The sequence below is a fragment of the Pagrus major genome, chromosome 3, assembly GCF_040436345.1.
Source record: "Pagrus major chromosome 3, Pma_NU_1.0".
NCBI lineage: Eukaryota > Metazoa > Chordata > Actinopteri > Spariformes > Sparidae > Pagrus > Pagrus major.
In genome coordinates, this window is record NC_133217.1 from 20,095,031 (window position 1) to 20,112,990 (window position 17,960).

General features: G+C 40.2%; 1 protein-coding gene across 1 annotated transcript in view; it reads left to right on the plus strand.

Moving 5' to 3' along the window:
• eepd1 (endonuclease/exonuclease/phosphatase family domain containing 1) overlaps positions 1–17,960 on the plus strand; it is a 38,567-nt gene that overhangs the window by 12,399 nt on the left and 8,208 nt on the right. Inside the window, exon 3 of the mRNA XM_073462943.1 lies at positions 7,853–7,904. Coding sequence (XP_073319044.1) covers positions 7,853–7,904 — 52 coding nt within the window. The remainder of the gene's footprint in view (positions 1–7,852; positions 7,905–17,960) is intronic.

Consider the following 17,960-nt stretch of genomic DNA (forward strand, 5'->3'; position numbering starts at 1 on the left):
TAATTAATAATCAGAACATCCTTTCAGAAACAGCAATCATGCCACGGTGGGCAAACATAAAAACACACAGTCTTACCGGAGCTGCTACACAACCCAGAGTCTCCTGGGCTCTGAGTTGAAAAGATTGATTACGTCATCATAATTCACAGTGTCAATAATTTGTCTTTCAAAAGACAAAAGTGTCAAGTTGTTCTGGCGTCCAGTCAGCATGGATGATCCCAGGCACGTTTTGATCCTGTTTGTTGTGGAGAAAAATCTCTCAATGCTGCAGGACGTGGAAGTCAGTGTTATGATGGCCCTTAACAAACTATTCATGTTGGGAAAATTGTCAGCAGGGCAGCTGTCCAGTACTTCCATTAATGTGGGGAAGTTCTCCCGATCCATTTTTCCTCTGATGTACTGGATGAATACAGCAGCATGTTCAGCATCGCAGATTTCAAACCCATACAAAGCGCAAGGATCCTTTAAAATGTCTTTTTCATTTCAAAAGTGGCAGATCCAGGTGCGAAAGAGGCCGACGCTCTCATGACTCTATACGTGTCCTCTCTAAACCAGCAGTTTAACTCATTTGTCTGCCTATCAAGGACACAATTCCACAGGGCTCTTAAATCATCATTGCTCTTGACAGCCAAAGTTTTTCCCTGTGTTGTAGTAACAACAGACTCATGAAACTTAGAAGGCAGCTTGCGTTCACGAGAAACAACCACGTCCCGGTTAGCTTTCTCATGCTTTTCCATCAGCCTCTTGGATGAGTGGAGAAACGTCTTCAGGAAACTGAAACTGAAGTCCAGTATGTAAAGCACTTAAAATTACCTTGACCTGGATGACTGACAAGCTTCATCAACATATTCTCATAGCTGTATATTTTTGTTGATGAAAAGCTGACACCTTGGATATAAAAGATTTCACCTGACTGAGACCTTATACAAGGATCTGGGTTCAAGAGCCAATTGAAGAACCAAAACCAAAGCGGCAAACAGTTTTTTCTAAACATCACTGATATGACATGAACCAGCCCAAAACAGAAGTGTATTACCATCTCTGACAGCAGCCATCAGGCTGTGTGCTCTTTAAATGTGCCTGCTGTGGTGAACTGCAGCCTGGAACCTGCTACAGAATCCTCAGAGGCGTTATGTTCAAGGTCGTCTCCACTGCTGCTGCTTGTCGTCACTTCTGATTATGCAACCTCGTGGCTGCCCTCAGATTTGCCTTAATCTTACACATGCAGAAGCTCACACTCTGTTTTGCTCCAGTATATTGTGTTTGTGTCTGCAGCAGCAGGAGATATGGAGCCTATAAATTCATTCCATCGATGACAGGCTCTTTTGTCACAGTGACACTGAGGAATTAGACTTGATGTCACGGAGTTTGTATCCAACCTTTGACTCTCTTTTTGCACTTTTGTGTGTCTGTTCTTATTTTAAGTATTACTTACTATCTCCTACAGACACATCAAACTGTGATGACCTTTGATTGCCTGAAAGTATAATTAAAGCACTAGCTGCATCACTGACTCAGCATTATCTCTCATGTTGTGATGACATGGCTGAACCTCAGCTCAGCTTAGTGTGTGCTAGGATTGAATCCCTGCCAGTAGAAACAGGTGGATCAGGATCTTAGCCAGCGGGAGTGAAGCAGGGAACTCTGTGAGAACTTCTTTCATTGTGCAGAGCGATCACATCAACAGGAGCGGAAAGAGGTATTGTCTCTGTGACTGCATGTCTGTTTGTTCTGAAAACAGGATCTGTGGACTTACTGATCGTGAAGGCGATCACAAGCAGAAAGTTTCTGCAGAAAGTTTCAAGCAGAAGGTTTCTGCTTGTGACCTCACCAGTTGTCACTGTTACGTGATATGAGGCTGTGCGGTCGGGTGGAGCAGTAAAAGAGGGATTTGTAGGAAAACTGAAATACGAGTTATTGATAGTATTGGTCCATTTGTAAATTGAGTTTCAATGGCATTGTTATGTAAAGAGTTGTTGTACAAATGGTAACATTTAGCTAATGTCCACTGACCAACCTGGAAATAAAGGCATTCTTGTTTTTTGTAAACAAACACAGTAATGTTTATATTCAGGGTAAAGCTTTATATTAAGGTCTTTATAATAAGTGTTAGTTAACATGTATTAAGGCCATTATAATGCTTATTAACATTAATAAAACTATACAAGCTTGACCATGCTCCCCAAAGGGTAAACCCTTATGATTTGAACAACTACATTACCTGCATTACCAACCTCAACACAAACTTAACATTTTTAGCCCCACTACTTGTAAGACCTGCAAAGTTGTCAGTATGTTGTCTGTTCTGTCTAAGATCTTGTATCATGTGGTCTGCTGAACATTGCAGCCTCCAGACTAGCAGGCTTTAGTGTTATTGTTTGTTTTCATGTGTGATTTGCCGAATAATATGAAGTCAAAAATATCTCACAAAGCACGTGTATGTGATTAAGAATAACCAAACAAATAAGAAATAATGACTACTTGTTGATTTTGAACGTTGTTCTTCTGGATATTCCCTTTTCACATGACTACAGCATTAAATCAACTAAATAGCACACTGGCATATCAGCATCACCCTATACAGTACATTTTGGACTCTTAAGAGGTGTCTAAATAGGCCCTTTCACTTTTACTTCACCTCCAAGCCTCTTCGTCCTTCACATACTGTACTTGCTGTGGCCTACTAAATATGTATCAGCAGCTGCTGTAATTGATTCGAATTCCAGTAACAGTGAATGGAGGACTGAATGTGTTTAGGATTAAGGTTTACATACCTAGAACTAGCTTACTTCTAAGTCCTGATTGCACCATGCAATGCTCAATAATAGTACAGCAGCTGAGTGAAGAGGGTATGAGCACACATCAGTTGTTTCATCAGTGTGGTCAGCTGATGTGTTTGAAGTGCTCCTTGATAATAACATGAAGACTCTCTCCTCACACCTGACTTTAACTTGTTTGGTACAAACTCTGGTGTGTTTGCCAGTTTAGCTTGGTTCATTTAGGCTGGTACGAAAGCTGTTGATCAAGCACTGATATGGACCCAAAACACTGGACCGGGTCTCACTACAGAAATCCAAAGAGAAGCAGAGGCTGGCAGTGCATGATACACATCAAAACACCCACAGCTACAGTCTTCTTAGGAGACATCGGCTGTGTCCCAATTCAGGGGCTGCATCCTTCGAAGGACTCATTTGAAGGCCAATTACGTCACAATGCCATGTGAAGGCTGTCCCAATTCGAAGGCTCCTCCAAATGCACCCCACAAATGCAGCCTTCTTTTCCCTCTTTTTGGAGGACGCACCGCTACTATCCTTCGCGGCCTCCCATATCCCAAGATCCTTTGCGGGCCCGAAAAAGAAGAAAGAAAGAAAATGGCGACATCAAGTGGTGTAGATTGTCACTTTTGCGGGCCTGGGCTGCAGAAATCGTGGCGTAAGGGTAAGGGGCGGGAACATCTGGTGACGCAACCAGGAAATGCTCCGAAAGCTAGACCGTCCCATTTAACAACGGTTGATGCGGCCTTCAAAGGTCTCTCCGAAGGACTCGCCTTTGAAGGCCGCAAAGGCCGGGTCCTTCGAAGGATGCAGCCCCTGAATTGGGACACAGCCATCTTATCACAAATCAAGTTGATTTATGATGACACATCACGATACACTACTGTCATATTTGATAGCGTCACAATTTGCTATAGGCTTGATATGGCTTAATCTAGTCTGATTGTATCTTAGGTTAGTGTCAGACATCTGTTCAGTGTGTATTCAGCTAAGGAACACAATGAACTAAAAGACATCACCTAGTATGCAACAAACCAAGCCATTACAATCTGTAACTTGCAAATTTCTTGACCCCATGAAATCAGCCACAACATTAAAACCAGGTGATGTCAATGACATTGATCATTTCATTACAATGCAATGTTCTGCTGGGAAACCTTGAGTCCAGGCATCCACGTGGATGCCGCTCGACATCCACCACCCACTCAAACACTGTTGTGAACTAAATAAACCCCTCATGGCAACAGCACTCCCAACACCCCTAGAGGTATTATGACCATGCCTTGATGGGTCAGAGCTGTTTTGGCTGCACAAGGGGAACATGCACAATATTAAGCAGTTGGTTTTAATGTTGTGGCTGATCGATGGATACACATATACAATGAATAACTAATTAAAATTAAAATAATCCTTCTTGGGAAAATATACACTGAAAATATGTTTGAAAAGTTTTTTCATCCCCAAAGCTTTTTTTTTTATTGATATTCATTGTATTACTGTTAGCATTCAGCAACAACTATTGAAATGAATACATGTTGCCAAATATCCTTATGGTTTCTTGGATGTTAAGCACAAATTTCAACCCAGTCAAGTGAAAAATAGAAATCCTTGAGGCTTTAAAAAAGAAAAAATCTCAAAAGTGCAGAAATTTTGCTCTGACAGCCAAACTTCAAACATTCATAACTAAAAATGTATTTAAAGTACTGATTAAGGATTTGCACAGTCACATGAAGTTAATAGAAGATTTTACATGTTTTTTTTTTTCCAAGAAAATATTAAATAAAAATTCTGAAATTTGGGTGAGTTGGTATGGAATAATCTTATTGGCTCCATGGACCGGCACATCTTGGCTTCTGTACCTTTGCCTCAAATGGGATGACCACTTTAAAAAATGTCTATAATTATTCTGTAAAACCAAGGACATTAGGTAAATGGTAACTGCCACCTTCCCTGTATGACCTGAATGCTGCAAAACAGAATCAACATGGAGGTCAGTTCACAAGTACAGAAAGTACGTAGCTGAATTTGCCCATGACAGCTTCACAGCCCTTGCAGTAGGTGTCCAACCATTTCAAAGATTTGTGTTGTAACTGCTCTATGTTCTCCTTCACAAGGGCTGACTGATTACATTACACTTGCTGCTGGTGCTGGTCACTAAGCCTTAATGTTAACACTCAGCTAAGTGACTGTGAGTCAGTCTGGAGTGGTAACATAGCTCCTGTAATGCACGGCAGCAGCAGCAGCAACAGCAGCACTTCACTAATATAAAAGACTGTTATGTAATGTGATTTTCTGTTTGGCTGAGTTCGGATTAGTAGGTTGGAGGTGAATGGGGTTAAAGCATTGCCACAAACTTCATTATATTATGTTGCACCACAGTGAATCAGTTCAGCATATGGTACTGCAGACTGAGCTGAGATTGTGTGTTCATATGTGTATTAGAATAAACGTCTTGTGTAACTCAGTGAAATAACACCCCTGGCTCTGACATAATAAGCAACTCAGATTGAGCTCTAGAAGATTGTGGGTGTCAGCTAGCAGGATTTGGGAACTTATTTTATTATCTTCTTATTACTGAACTTTCTTCATGCACCAGGGTCATTTGTGAAAGACGTTGATCCAAATGAAATACAGATGCTTTCCTCATTTCCTGCGCAAATGACATTGCACAGCAGTTTCTCTTCAGAGCCAAATGGGGGCAGGAGGAAAAGCACTGGTGCCTCTCAGAAATATTTAGCTTTTTATTGTGCTGACTCTTGGTCTGGAAAATCATTCAAAAAGTAAACAGATAAATGTTTATTGGACTGTCAAGACCCCTCCTTCACAGTGCTATAACGCTGTTAGCAGATAGAATTTAGGACAGAAACTCCCTCAGCATGAGATGGTCAGATTTTCTTACCTTCCCTGCCAGTTTAAAAAACACTGGATTGGCCCCTCAGGGCTGTGCTGTTTATTAAGTCGAGGATCCAGTTTGGGCAGTGCCACTTCTATCTGTTGTGTCAACACTATGACTCTCTGCAACACAGTATGTTATTACTGTGTGTGTGATAATAGAACATTGCCCTGGTTGTAGCATCATGAAACATTACTCTATCTGTCGTACACTGGATAGAAATCCAACATTTCCAGCATGTTCACTGTAAGTAGACTAGATGTTTAAGGTATGGCAAACCTTTGCATTTCCTTGGAAGTAACTGGTGGTCTTGACCAAGACACAATGCTTCATTTTACAGATCTACATATTAATTGGTAAGTAAGTAGTTATTACCAAGTAACATATTTAAAATGTATTTGAAATGACCCCCCAGTTACCACAGTAGTTACCTCCAATATGTATTGACAATTACCCCATTATTATTTCATAATAATAATTAGCTTTTTTCCCCCATTAGCAATTGATGAATAACTGGTTGTTTCTTTAATACATTTCCAGGCAACTTCTAATGGGTTTCTGCTTAATGTCGGCTGATCATGTCATTTTAATTCTCAACCACTTACTTCCCATCAGCAGGCAACTAAATTGGAGTGAGTTGTTGCAGTTTAATTTCCAACTAGTCAAACTCTTGAAGGTCACTAAATTATTTTTTATTGAATTTTTATTAACCATTTACATTGTCACCAATTTCTATCTCTTCAGCAGATCAGGCCAACTTTGGGGCAATTTTAAAACATTTTTATTCTTAGTGACCATAAATTGCTAATTACGGACAAATACAACTTCAATCAAGTCACTAATTTTCCCTTCTCAAAGTTTCATTTTTAAATTACCTTAACTAATAATAAAGTCTTGACACCAACAAGTTAAATGTCAACCTTTTTACATTTTGAGACAACAGTACATTTGTGAATAAATTAATAACAGCAAAAAGTTCAAATTTACAATACTTGTATGTACCTGCGTATAATCATTGCAAATGTAAATGGTTAAAAATGTACTTCAATTCACTGATCTGCAGAAGTTGGACAGAAACTAATTGGAAGTGTCCTGGAAATGTATTAAAGAAATTACCACCTATGAATATACTGCTTGTTGGGAAATAGCAGAATATTATAATTTAAAAGAATTGGGGTATTTTTGAATACATTTTGAGGTAATTATTGTGGTTATTCCAAAGAAATTTCTAATAAGTTGCTTGTTAATAAGGCCCTACTTTCTTTTCCCAGACCTGTAATATGAAGTGTTACCAACTGTTTCCTTGAAGGTTCAGTTCTCAGACTCAAATTACAACAAACTGTTCCTTCAGAGGAATGTAATTCCTCTGAGAACTGTTCACAGTAAGGGCTGTGTACTTATTCTGAGAACCAGGGGGCTGATTTTGGAAAGATGAGTTCCTGTTGAATTTAGAAGTCAAAGTTTTCATTGCTGTGAGCAACACAGAAAAAAAATGTATTTACTTCCATGTGTTGGGATGGGGGCAAACATCTCAGTAAGACATCTTGAAATCACGTATTGCCAAAACTACCATTTCTTCATGGCTGGATACCACCAGTAGTTTCTCATCTCCATCTATGATGCTCAGCAGTCAGTGCTGTTGTGTCCTAGAAACCATTTATGAAGCAGCGTGGGTAGTACTGACACATCTTCCCCTTGGATATTCTGAATGTTAATCATGTTTGAGTTTATTTGGGTAATGTAATTTTTTTTCTAGTTCTTTGTATTGGTTGAAACTGAAGGATAAAGGACAGGTTTTACAGTTGGTTATAATTAACTCAACCTTCCTAGAAGTGACAAAACATGGCACGGTCAGCCCCAGAGCACTTGAACAAATACCACTTTAATGTATAACCTTTAAATAAGCTCACCTTTCTTGGTATTCCTGTGTATAAGTGTGATATCCTCCTTTTCCATGCCTATTAGAATTCAGAGATTGCATATAATATATATGCTATAATTGCATAAAAATGTACAGAGTGGCTTTAACAGTTTTACTTGCTGGTCACAACAGTCAAATAAGATTCAGCCAATTAAACAGTTTGTGGTTAGTGGAAGTGAGTGGCTTGGTGTGGATATGTTGGTAAATATGCAGTCAAAATGTGAATATGTAAATGTAAAACTTATACTCTTTCTCTGTTTCCAGCATCAAGTTACTGGCAGTGCAGGACCTGCTGGAGCGGGAGGCTCTTGATAAGGTATAGTGGAGCTATGCATGTCACGCTCTCTGCCTGGGTCACACTGGTTGATTGGGGGGACTGCTTCTGTATGTATGGAAGGCTGCTTTGACTTGCAGCGTTTTAAATCAAACTAGACAAATTTACAACTATATTTTCTGAAGAAAATGCATGGGAATTCAGGTGGTCTACTGTGATCTGTTGCCATTGCTCATGGTGGGCAATGTGTGCAGTAATCGATGTCTTGCTAGTGGTAAATTTGTCACAAAATTCTGCGCTCATTGTGTAAAGCACAGGGAACGTCTAGTAGCTTGTGGAATAGTGCAACAGCTGTATTTTTCTTGATCAGAAGGAATACACGGTAATCCAGGGATTTAACCCAACAGTGTCCTTTATTTAGCACTACCCATTTCCATTTCCTCATGTTCTCATCTGCCATGGTTGAGGAGGTGAATGACGACCAATGTTCCAATTAAACTTTGAAGTGATAAGAATATAACACAGTATAGCGCGAAAGCAAGCAATGTTATGTATCACATACCCAGAGGTGGAGACTAGAAAATCCAAATGCTGAGTCAGCATTCACACTAATAATAAAGACGTAGAATGTCAATCAGTACGTTTCCATGCACACTTAAGTTGACCCACAGTCAGAGCTCGATTAGGCCATTTAGTTGGACTTCTGCCATTGTCCCAGTATATAAGAACCAGGGGAGAATCGATTTATTGATGGAAGTAGGTCCGGACTCTACCACGGTAGGCACCGTTTCACCTAGTTGCTACTGGACCATCATCCGGTTGACCTTTTGTGTCACATACCAAACAAGTTAAGAAGCTGCAAATGGACTGCACAGCTAACGGTGATAACATGGATGACTTTTTGGCACTGCGCATTACATAATGTATATTGTATTAATACCTTTGCTGTCCTTCGATGACTTCCGGGTCAATGTCCGGCACGGGGACTGTGGTGCATGCACAGAACACCGAGTCCAGTTCAGGTCCAACTAAGGCGTATACATGAAAGAGTAAATCGACTTCCAGCTGCATTATCTGGGTGTGTCAGTCCGACTTCGAGAAATTCCATTTAGTACGATTTCAGTCAGACTAACATGTTTGCATGGACTTTAAAAGTCCGGATTCAGTCGGACTAACACAATACTCTTTTTCTAACATCATGTAAATGTACTGAATGACTAACCTCAAAGGGAAATGCACTCAGAAAGTCTCACTCAGTGTTTCCCATTTATTTAATGTGTTGCTGTTATGCAAATGCTCCCCCTCTCCTTCCAATGTCTCTTTATCTCTCTGTCTCCTGAGCGTCTTCTATTTCTAGACACACATTTGTGTTTAAACTGTGTTAGTGCTCTCCTGTGCTGTACTATAAATATGACAGCGGTGGTTATGGGTTAGAGGGTGTTCTCTTCAGCAATGTCAGTAATCAGGATACATTGGAATTGTCTTTGATTCAGATTATTTTGAAAAATAAGAAAAGAAAATAATGTGCTTGCACATTTTGGCTGACAGATGGGAGCCCTGACAGCCAGAATTCCCAGAACACAAGTTACACAGAAACATAAAGCTGTAGTTTTCTATGTTATCTAGCATTAGAGGATGTTTGTGCTCTACTGCATTCTAGTCCACCATGTTTAATCTGTTCACTACATGATCTAATAAGAGGAAAATATTAAATGAACAACAGTAAACAAACTTAAGATTCTTCTCCACATATTTGTTGATTATTTGGACAGAGCCAGGCTGTCTGCTTCATCCTGTTTCTGTGTCATTTTCCCAGGTCTATTTTAGAAATAGACAGATTGATATCCATCTGAACATCTCCATCTTGGGGAGAGAACGAATAGAGATATTCCTTTAAGTGTAGCAATTACCTCCTACTCTCATACATTACAATGGTAAATGGACTTGCATTTCTATAGCTTCTTTCTAGTCTACCAACCACTCAAAGTGCTTTACAACACTTGTCACATTCACCAGTTCACAGGCACATTCACACACTGATGGCAGACGCTGTGTGATGAAAGGTGCCACCCTGCTCATCAGGAGTGATACCGTGCTTCCTAACCAAAGAGCCTCATAATGTGTCTTTGCTCAGGCATTCACAAACACTACCACACTGATGGTACAGCCACCAGGGCCAATTTGGGGTTCAGAATCCCCAGGGACACTTGCAGCTGGGGGATCAAACCTCCAACCTTATCATAGTAGTTCAAGTTCAAGTTTTTATCGGTTGTTGGAAGTTAGTCAAAAGGAAATCAAAACTGGAGGTAATGGGTGTCCATCTTCACGACAAAAAGGTGACTCCGATGTTGGGTCTCGCACCGGTTCCAAATGGTTCAGCACTAAAATCACCACTGGACGCAGTTACCCAGCCTAATTAACTCACCTGGGCCACTGGGTTAATTGATAAGCCCCACCCACTACCAGCCAGCTAAATCAAAATGGAATTAATACCTACAGAAGCATACTATTTAACTAAACACTATGTTAAAATAATGATAATAATAATAATAATAATAATAATACTAATACTAATAATAATAATCTGTTAAAAATAGGAGATATAAACATCCCCAGTCTTTTGAGTATTCATTTTTTTCACACCATTTCTTTTCTTGCATCGATTATTTCTTCATGTACCTTTCTGCCTAAGGTTATTTGTTATTGTTATTTCTGATCATGGACCTCATAGTTATATCTACACAGTCTCAAACACCCCCATACTGGAGATTCAATTCTCTTTTGTTGTCTGATGAAAAATTTTGTGACACGATCGCTGCCGCTATCAATGATTTTCTTACTTAAAATCAGACAACCTCCTCCTCCCACTCACTCCCATAGGAGTCACTTAAGGCCTTTCTCAGTAGAGTAAATTATTTCTTATTCCTCATATGTTAACAAGACCCATAAGGCTAGATCAGATGATTTTTCTAAAGCTATACTTGAATTAGACTATCAATGTACTTTAAATCTGTCTTCAGTACTATATAAACTGCGCTTTAACCCCCAGTCTGAATTCAACCACTTGTCTACTCAAGATGCAGAGCATTTACTTCTGTGCTCACATGGCACAATATAAGCACAGCGACAAGGCAAGCTGGCTGCTGGAGCACCATAAACCATTGGGGCTACCTCCAGTTTAATCCCCCAGATTCTTCCCCCGGTAATTTGATTTCTGACCTGTAAGGGTTAAATCCTTTTACTCATACTTATATTAGTCAGAGTTCCCACCAAATACTGCAAGTACGACCCATTTTTTAGATGAATTAGTGACTCCTTCAGTTGCATCTGAGATTGCAGATGGCCTTAACTCTCCTCTCACCCTTGACGAGGTTATTCAAGCAGTCAGGTCTATGCAGAGCAGTAAGGCCCCAGGCCCTGACCGTTTTTCTTCTGTTTGTTTTGTTTTTTGTTTTCATGCCAAACTGGCCCCTCTGCTTTTATCTATGTACAACGAATCACTTGAAAACGAACATCTTCCACCTACTTTCACACAGGCTCCCATAGCTCTAGCAGAAGGATGCTATGCTGTGTAGCTCTTACAGGTAGGCTCCTTGACATAGATGTAAAGATACTGGCTAAGATCCTCGCACAGTGGCTGGAGGCAGTCACACTATCCTATCAGAAGAGCAAACTGGTTTTATAATGGGAAGATACTCATTCTTTAAATTATGTACACTTTTGAACATAATTTACTCTCGGAAACCCTTCTGAAGTAGTTATTACGCTTGATGCCAACAAGGTGTTTGATCGCATCAAATGAGATTATCTGTTTTATATAAGCCTATTTATCTGTAAAGAAATTTCGTTTTGGTAACAAATGTTGCCCTTGGATTCACCATCTGTACACATACTCTCAAGCCTCCATCTGCACCAATAGCCCTTTTCAAACAGAGACTCATTATCGCATTATCACCACAACGAAGGCTTGCCTTTACGCTGCCTTTGTTTGTTCACACTGAACCAAGCAGCACTGGTCTCGGTCAGGAGTGTTTTTCCAATACAAGTTTCCAGAGACAGTAGCTACAACAACACAATAGTGGAGGGAGACAAAGACATGGTGAGTTAAGGTTTTTTGCTCTGAATCACGTCACATGCCATTCAACTGCAGGAGCTGCCTGGTTCTGCTGCCGGGGACAGATGCTGACAGACATGTGATGAAGAGTTGGTAGGACAGACATTTCCTCATATAAGTTGCCAAAGCCACTACCAGTGTGAACACCATCAGACCGACACACCCCTGATCCGCGCCTGCAGCTTTTCCATTCACACAGAAGCCGTCTCGCCTCTGCTGTGGCTCTGATACTACCTCTGCAGGCAGATCAGAGCTGGAGCGAAACTGTCCCCGCTCTCCGCAGGCAGAGTATTGGTGCATGATTCCTGCATTGAAAGGGCAGTGTGAATGAGGCTAATGACTCCCGCTCAAGCTACTTTGCCCTTGAATGCAGTACATGTCAGGGCTCGCTGCATTCCCTCTGCTGCTTGCGCTGGCAGTCGAGCCTCTTTCTGCAGCTTTACCCACTTCCACCTCCTTTGAAGGTGAGATGCAAGGAGGTGTGGAGTTGTCCCTGTACGCGGACAATATATTATTGTAAATCAAAAATCCCACTCTCTCTGCCAGCTATTATTTCAATTCAAGAGGATTTTGGCTCCTTTTCTGGATACAAGTTTAATCTTCAGAAGAAAGAATGCTTCCTGATAAATCCAGCTCTGCTACAGCTCCAGCAATCAGACTTGCCTTTCCGTTATGCTGTTTGTGGTTTCATTTACCTTGGTGTGAAAGTAACTCACTCATGACCCTCTCTTTCTCTATGAATTTCCTTGCCCTGCTCTCTCAAATTAAGTCTGAGAGGTGGTGTAATTTACCACTACTGCTTATCAGCAGGATTAAAGCTGTTATGATGAATATTTTACCTAAATTTCTTCATTTAAGTCAGTCCATCCCAGTTTTTATACCCAAATCCTTATTTAGATTCACTTATATGTTGCTTCTTGCTACACTTTGCTCATCTCTTCAAACAAGCCAACATGCAATTTTTTTGGCATTCAATCTTCAAAACCCTTTCTAATGTTCTTCAGATTAATCTGCTACCATGCCCCCTAACAGCCATTTTTGGTGTTCCCTCTGATCCAGCCTCTGGAGAAAATTAAGTGTACTCCAAGGGGTTTAAAAATACATTTGTTACAAAATGGCAGCCATTTATATCATCATATCTTTAATGCCCTACAGAAGCTTCCTTCAAATGACAGGCTGTAACTTGAAGTGTTCACAGACACTGAGTCACATCACTGTCACTGACTTCGCTTTCTCCATGCAGTACTGGCAATCTGCAAATTTATTTCATTTACGCACTCACTTACTCACTCACTCACTCACTCACTCACTCACTCACATATTTACTTCTTTTTACTTTATTTTGATTTTCTGCTTCATATCTCTACCACATACCATGTCATTTATGTGTCTCCCCCACCGACCTACTTAGTTAAAATAAATAAATAAATAAAGTAATAACCTGCTTTCACAGTCGACCTATATGGTCGTTTTTCTGAGAACAGCCTGATAACTCAACACAATAAGCCACAATAGTATAGCGACACTCTTGTGGGCTCCCCGGCTCTCTGTCCCTATAAAGATTGACATGTCAAAGGATCGCTGTAAAATTGTGCCATATTAAACTCTGGCGTGATTGAGCCTTAAAACATCACATTTTGGGACCTCCACCTGCCAGTATGATAGAACACTGGATAAACCCCACACCAATCTATGTTGTACAGTCAGATCACCCACTCTCTTACTGAGCAGAATGGAGTGACTGCATTAATACACAGATGTCAGGGTATCCATAAAATACCACTTTCTCTATTGGCTACCAGATGGATCCTTGGCAGTGAAATCAGAGCTCAGTGGAAAGGGAAGTAGGTCAGCAGCAGAGTATTTTGGACAGAGACAGGAAGCTGGCGGTAGGATGAGTTACCTCTGGACAAGCGCTAGCCCACATTGCAGTGTTTTCATTCCTGCCAGCCTCCCACGCTGATTTTTGGGTCTGTTTTTCCATCTCTTCTGTCTTGTCTCAGTCATTAGCACCCTCTCTTTTCATCCTCTATCCCTCCAGTGTCTCTTCATACAAAGTGAATGAGAAATGTTCTCCATTTTCTCTTAGATATTGCATTTCAGTTGATGCAGTGTAGCTTGCCAAGCTATGTTATATGCCTTTTGTTTCATGTTCAAAACTTAGATGATTCTAATTCTAATTCTGTTTTAGGGCCTGGAAAGTCATATTTTAGAAAGCCTTTAAAAGGCTCTGCATTGCTTTGTACCATAATGTGCCATACATTATATTTGTTAATTACATTTTCCGAGAATGTTTGTAAAAAATCATTCCAAAAACTGTAAATTATATTTTAAGAGGTTTTACATCCTTTATGAACAAAATTCTTGGGGTTCTGATAATTGCTTTTAAAACAACATTATGTAGAAATTGCCATTTTGTGTGATCTGGCGACCCCCACAGTTTCTGATTTAGCTTCTGTAATAAATATTTTCAGACAGGATCTCAGGATTTGTCAGGAGGATGGCTGCAGAGGGTCCAGCAGCCGAGAGTGTCACTGTTTACATGTGACATGCTCTAAATGCACTTGTGCCTTACGCTTTAGAATATGCACTATAAATCGTTAGGGCCCATTACATCATAACAATATTTTGTCTTGACAACTTGTATCTTGAAGTAAACATGTATGTAATGCTCTGATCCTGCCCTCTCATTGTACATAGTGCAGAAACAAACAGTAGGGGGGTGGAGTGGCTGAGACAGAGACACCGTTCATGTTACGATGTGTCCGTGGTTGGTTTAGGACCCAGAAGCTGACACCAGAGCAGGGAGCAATTTGAAAGATATTTATTGTACCATAAGAGAGATTAGATCGGGTAAAACGAGGGGCGGGCTTTGGCTTGACTCAGGACCTCAGTGCCTCCCTATCCCAAGCGCTATCCTCCAGCCCCACCATGTGTTGCTTTCGCTTCAGAGGTGCTGGAGGCTGGGGGACAGGTGGAGCGTGGAGCTGATCCAGGGAGGTCATTCACTGGTGGAGGAGTAGAGAAGCAAAATTAAGATCTTGGCAAAGCACAACACAAGAAAACACTCTAGAAAGAACTAGCACTAGAGAATGCGACCATATACCGAAATCATCTGGCAGCAGGCAGGCAGAAGATTTTAATTTGATTGATTTGCTTTACATATGATGAAACGTTTGGCCTAGTTGTTTTAATTTGGCATGAAAAATGTTATATACCATGTATTGCATCCATGTGTTAAATGATGATGTAGTGTAAGAAAATTTCCAAACCCCCTTTAGAAAATTTCACTGTAACTTTGGTGGGCTATATGTAATGTGAAAAGTGTAGCTTGCAGCGATGAAACCAGAGAGACGGGACCAGGGAAAAGCTCTCCTGTATGTGTTCGACCTGACAATCCATCCTCAGCCTCCCCTTTATTCAGACTTGTCACTATTTATACTACTAAGCCTGACCTCCTTTGCTGCCATAATAATAACTACAGCCACTAGAGGTCGCCACCTAACAAGAAACATAATTATAGGTTTTAATAAGCTGCTTTCACAGTCAACCTATATGGTTGTTTTTCTGACAAGGACAGGGTGCTAAAAGTAAACAGACTACAGTTGCAACTAGCTGGTGAACAAAGTGGAGCATTTAGCAGCTAAAGAATCAAATGGTGGTAGAGACCAAAACAGAGCAAAGAGAGTAAATAATGGATTTACATTCATCACGTAAACAGAAACATGACTCTGAATAAATGGTAATGTTGCTCTGTGTCTGCTAGAGACATTTACAATGAATGCAGTGAACAAGTATTTAAAAGTCAGTCCTGTCATTTAGTATTACACTGACACAGAGTTGGGAAACTTGTGAAAAGTCGATGGTCAAAGTCGAGCAGAGCAGTGGCCAAAAAATGTACTTTACTCTACACCTACAGCTTGTAACACTGGCTTTCTGTCTAAAATGTTAGATTTTTCAGCCCACGGTGAAATAGCCCTGATGACATATTTATTCTGTCAGACTTTTGAGAGTTTTAAACTTTGTGTTCAACATAAGAGAGTACTGGTGAGGAGGCTTTACATCCTGTAGTCTACTGCTGATTAACACTCACAGTAATCAGATAATTAAATCCTTGGCAGTTAGAAATGAGCCTCTGCTTCAGTGTTTTTGCTTATGCCTGGTCTAGACCAGGTGTCACAGTAGGACTCTCCAGCTCTGCAAGGGCTCATGTCAGGGCCCTTTGGTCCTAACAGGCTGAATTATAAGGGTGTTTTGTGTTTTGGCAAAGATATACTTGTGGGCAATTCACCTAACAGGATCAATGGCCCCTGAGGACTACAACTGAAAGTAAATCCTGTTTGGGCTTTCTAACCTCCTGGCAGTCTGAAATTGCTTTATTATTAATATTGTTTCTACTCAGTGATAGGCCAGTGAAAACAGAAACCAGTTCACTATGATTTGTGTATGTCACTGCAGCCTGGTGGAGCTGTGGTAGCACTCTGAGATGACCTGATAGACTCTGTAAAGGTTCTTTGGTGTTAATTATTGTTTGTGTGTTGGTCCCTGTGAGGACAAAATATATTAACACTCAGTAGTTTCCAGAGATCTGTCAAATAGTGCTGCCAAAATCTATGCAGTTTGTGTTTCAAGCAATCAAGCTTTGATGTCAGGAACTTTCTGGTTAAACATTTGGCAAATCCATCTCTTTCTTTTCTTAATGTCCAACAGAAATAAACAGATCATCATGTTTTGCACAAATAGTGGTTGCACTTAGGTACAAAGTCACAGTGTACTAAGTTGCCCCTAATTTGATTATGTGCAGATCTGTTTTGGACTTTGCACTTCTGATGCGCAATATCAACAAAGGCAGGTCCAGCATCATTATCTGATTGTCTTGGAAAAGTGCCCCATGTCAAAGTAACACAGTCATTATTTAAGGTTATGTTGTGGCCATGTTTTCTAAATAAAGCTTTAAGCTTAGCATTCAGTACATTTGAGAGCACAAATTGGTGCCCTCAAATTCAATTGTGTGCAGCGATTACAGTAACTGAACATAATGTTGTAATTTTTTTTCTTCTAAATCCTAAATATAAATGTGACCCTTTGACACCCTTTATCCTTAGTCCCCACGTTTTGATAAGGAAAAACTCCCCATTTAATCTCTTAAAATGTTTAAGGAGTATCAAATTATAATACAAATATCAACATTGTTTAACAGGCAGACAGGCCAAATCTGAACATATGTATCTCCATTCAAGATCAGAACAAAACTGCATTAAATCTAATTAGATAAGATTGTCCATTGCACTGTTAAATTCCACCACATTAACGTTAGGCTATACAGTGGTACAGTTCAATCAGGAGAGACTAGAATCAGAATTCAGAATTCCTTTAATTGTCCCGCAAACGGGGAAATTTGTGCGTCACAGCAGCCAAGGGACAATTCAATATATCAGTGAACAATAATAATAGTGAAAAAATAAACAATATAATAAAAAGGTAAGAAATAGAAATAGAATCATATAAACATAATATGTACAGATATAAACAGTGTAATTATAGACAGTGTGGGCAGTGTATTGTTATTAATAAATAATAAATATGAGTATAAGAATTGCCCTGTTAGTGCAAACCACAATGAGAAATAAGTTATGTATACAGGTATTATTGCACAGTGAGGTCTACTGGGAGCAGTGCTGATTGTAGAGTCTGACACCAGCAGGCTCTACAATCAGCACTGCTCCCAGTTAATGAAATAAAGAAGATGTTTATTACAGCAGATGATATGTGATAATGAGTTATGTCACAAAGTCTTTTGCACTTAGACTCAGGGAGATTCTGTGATCACAGGGCATCTGCCCTGAGCAGCAGCAAGAAGAATCCCCCATGGAGTCTGGACACTGGTGGTGGTTGATGACTCTTCTGAGACGGATAGGCTGATGAAACAGTGACGCTGGTGAAGCTGCTGAAGCTGCTGAAGCTGCTGAATCTGCGAAGACTGG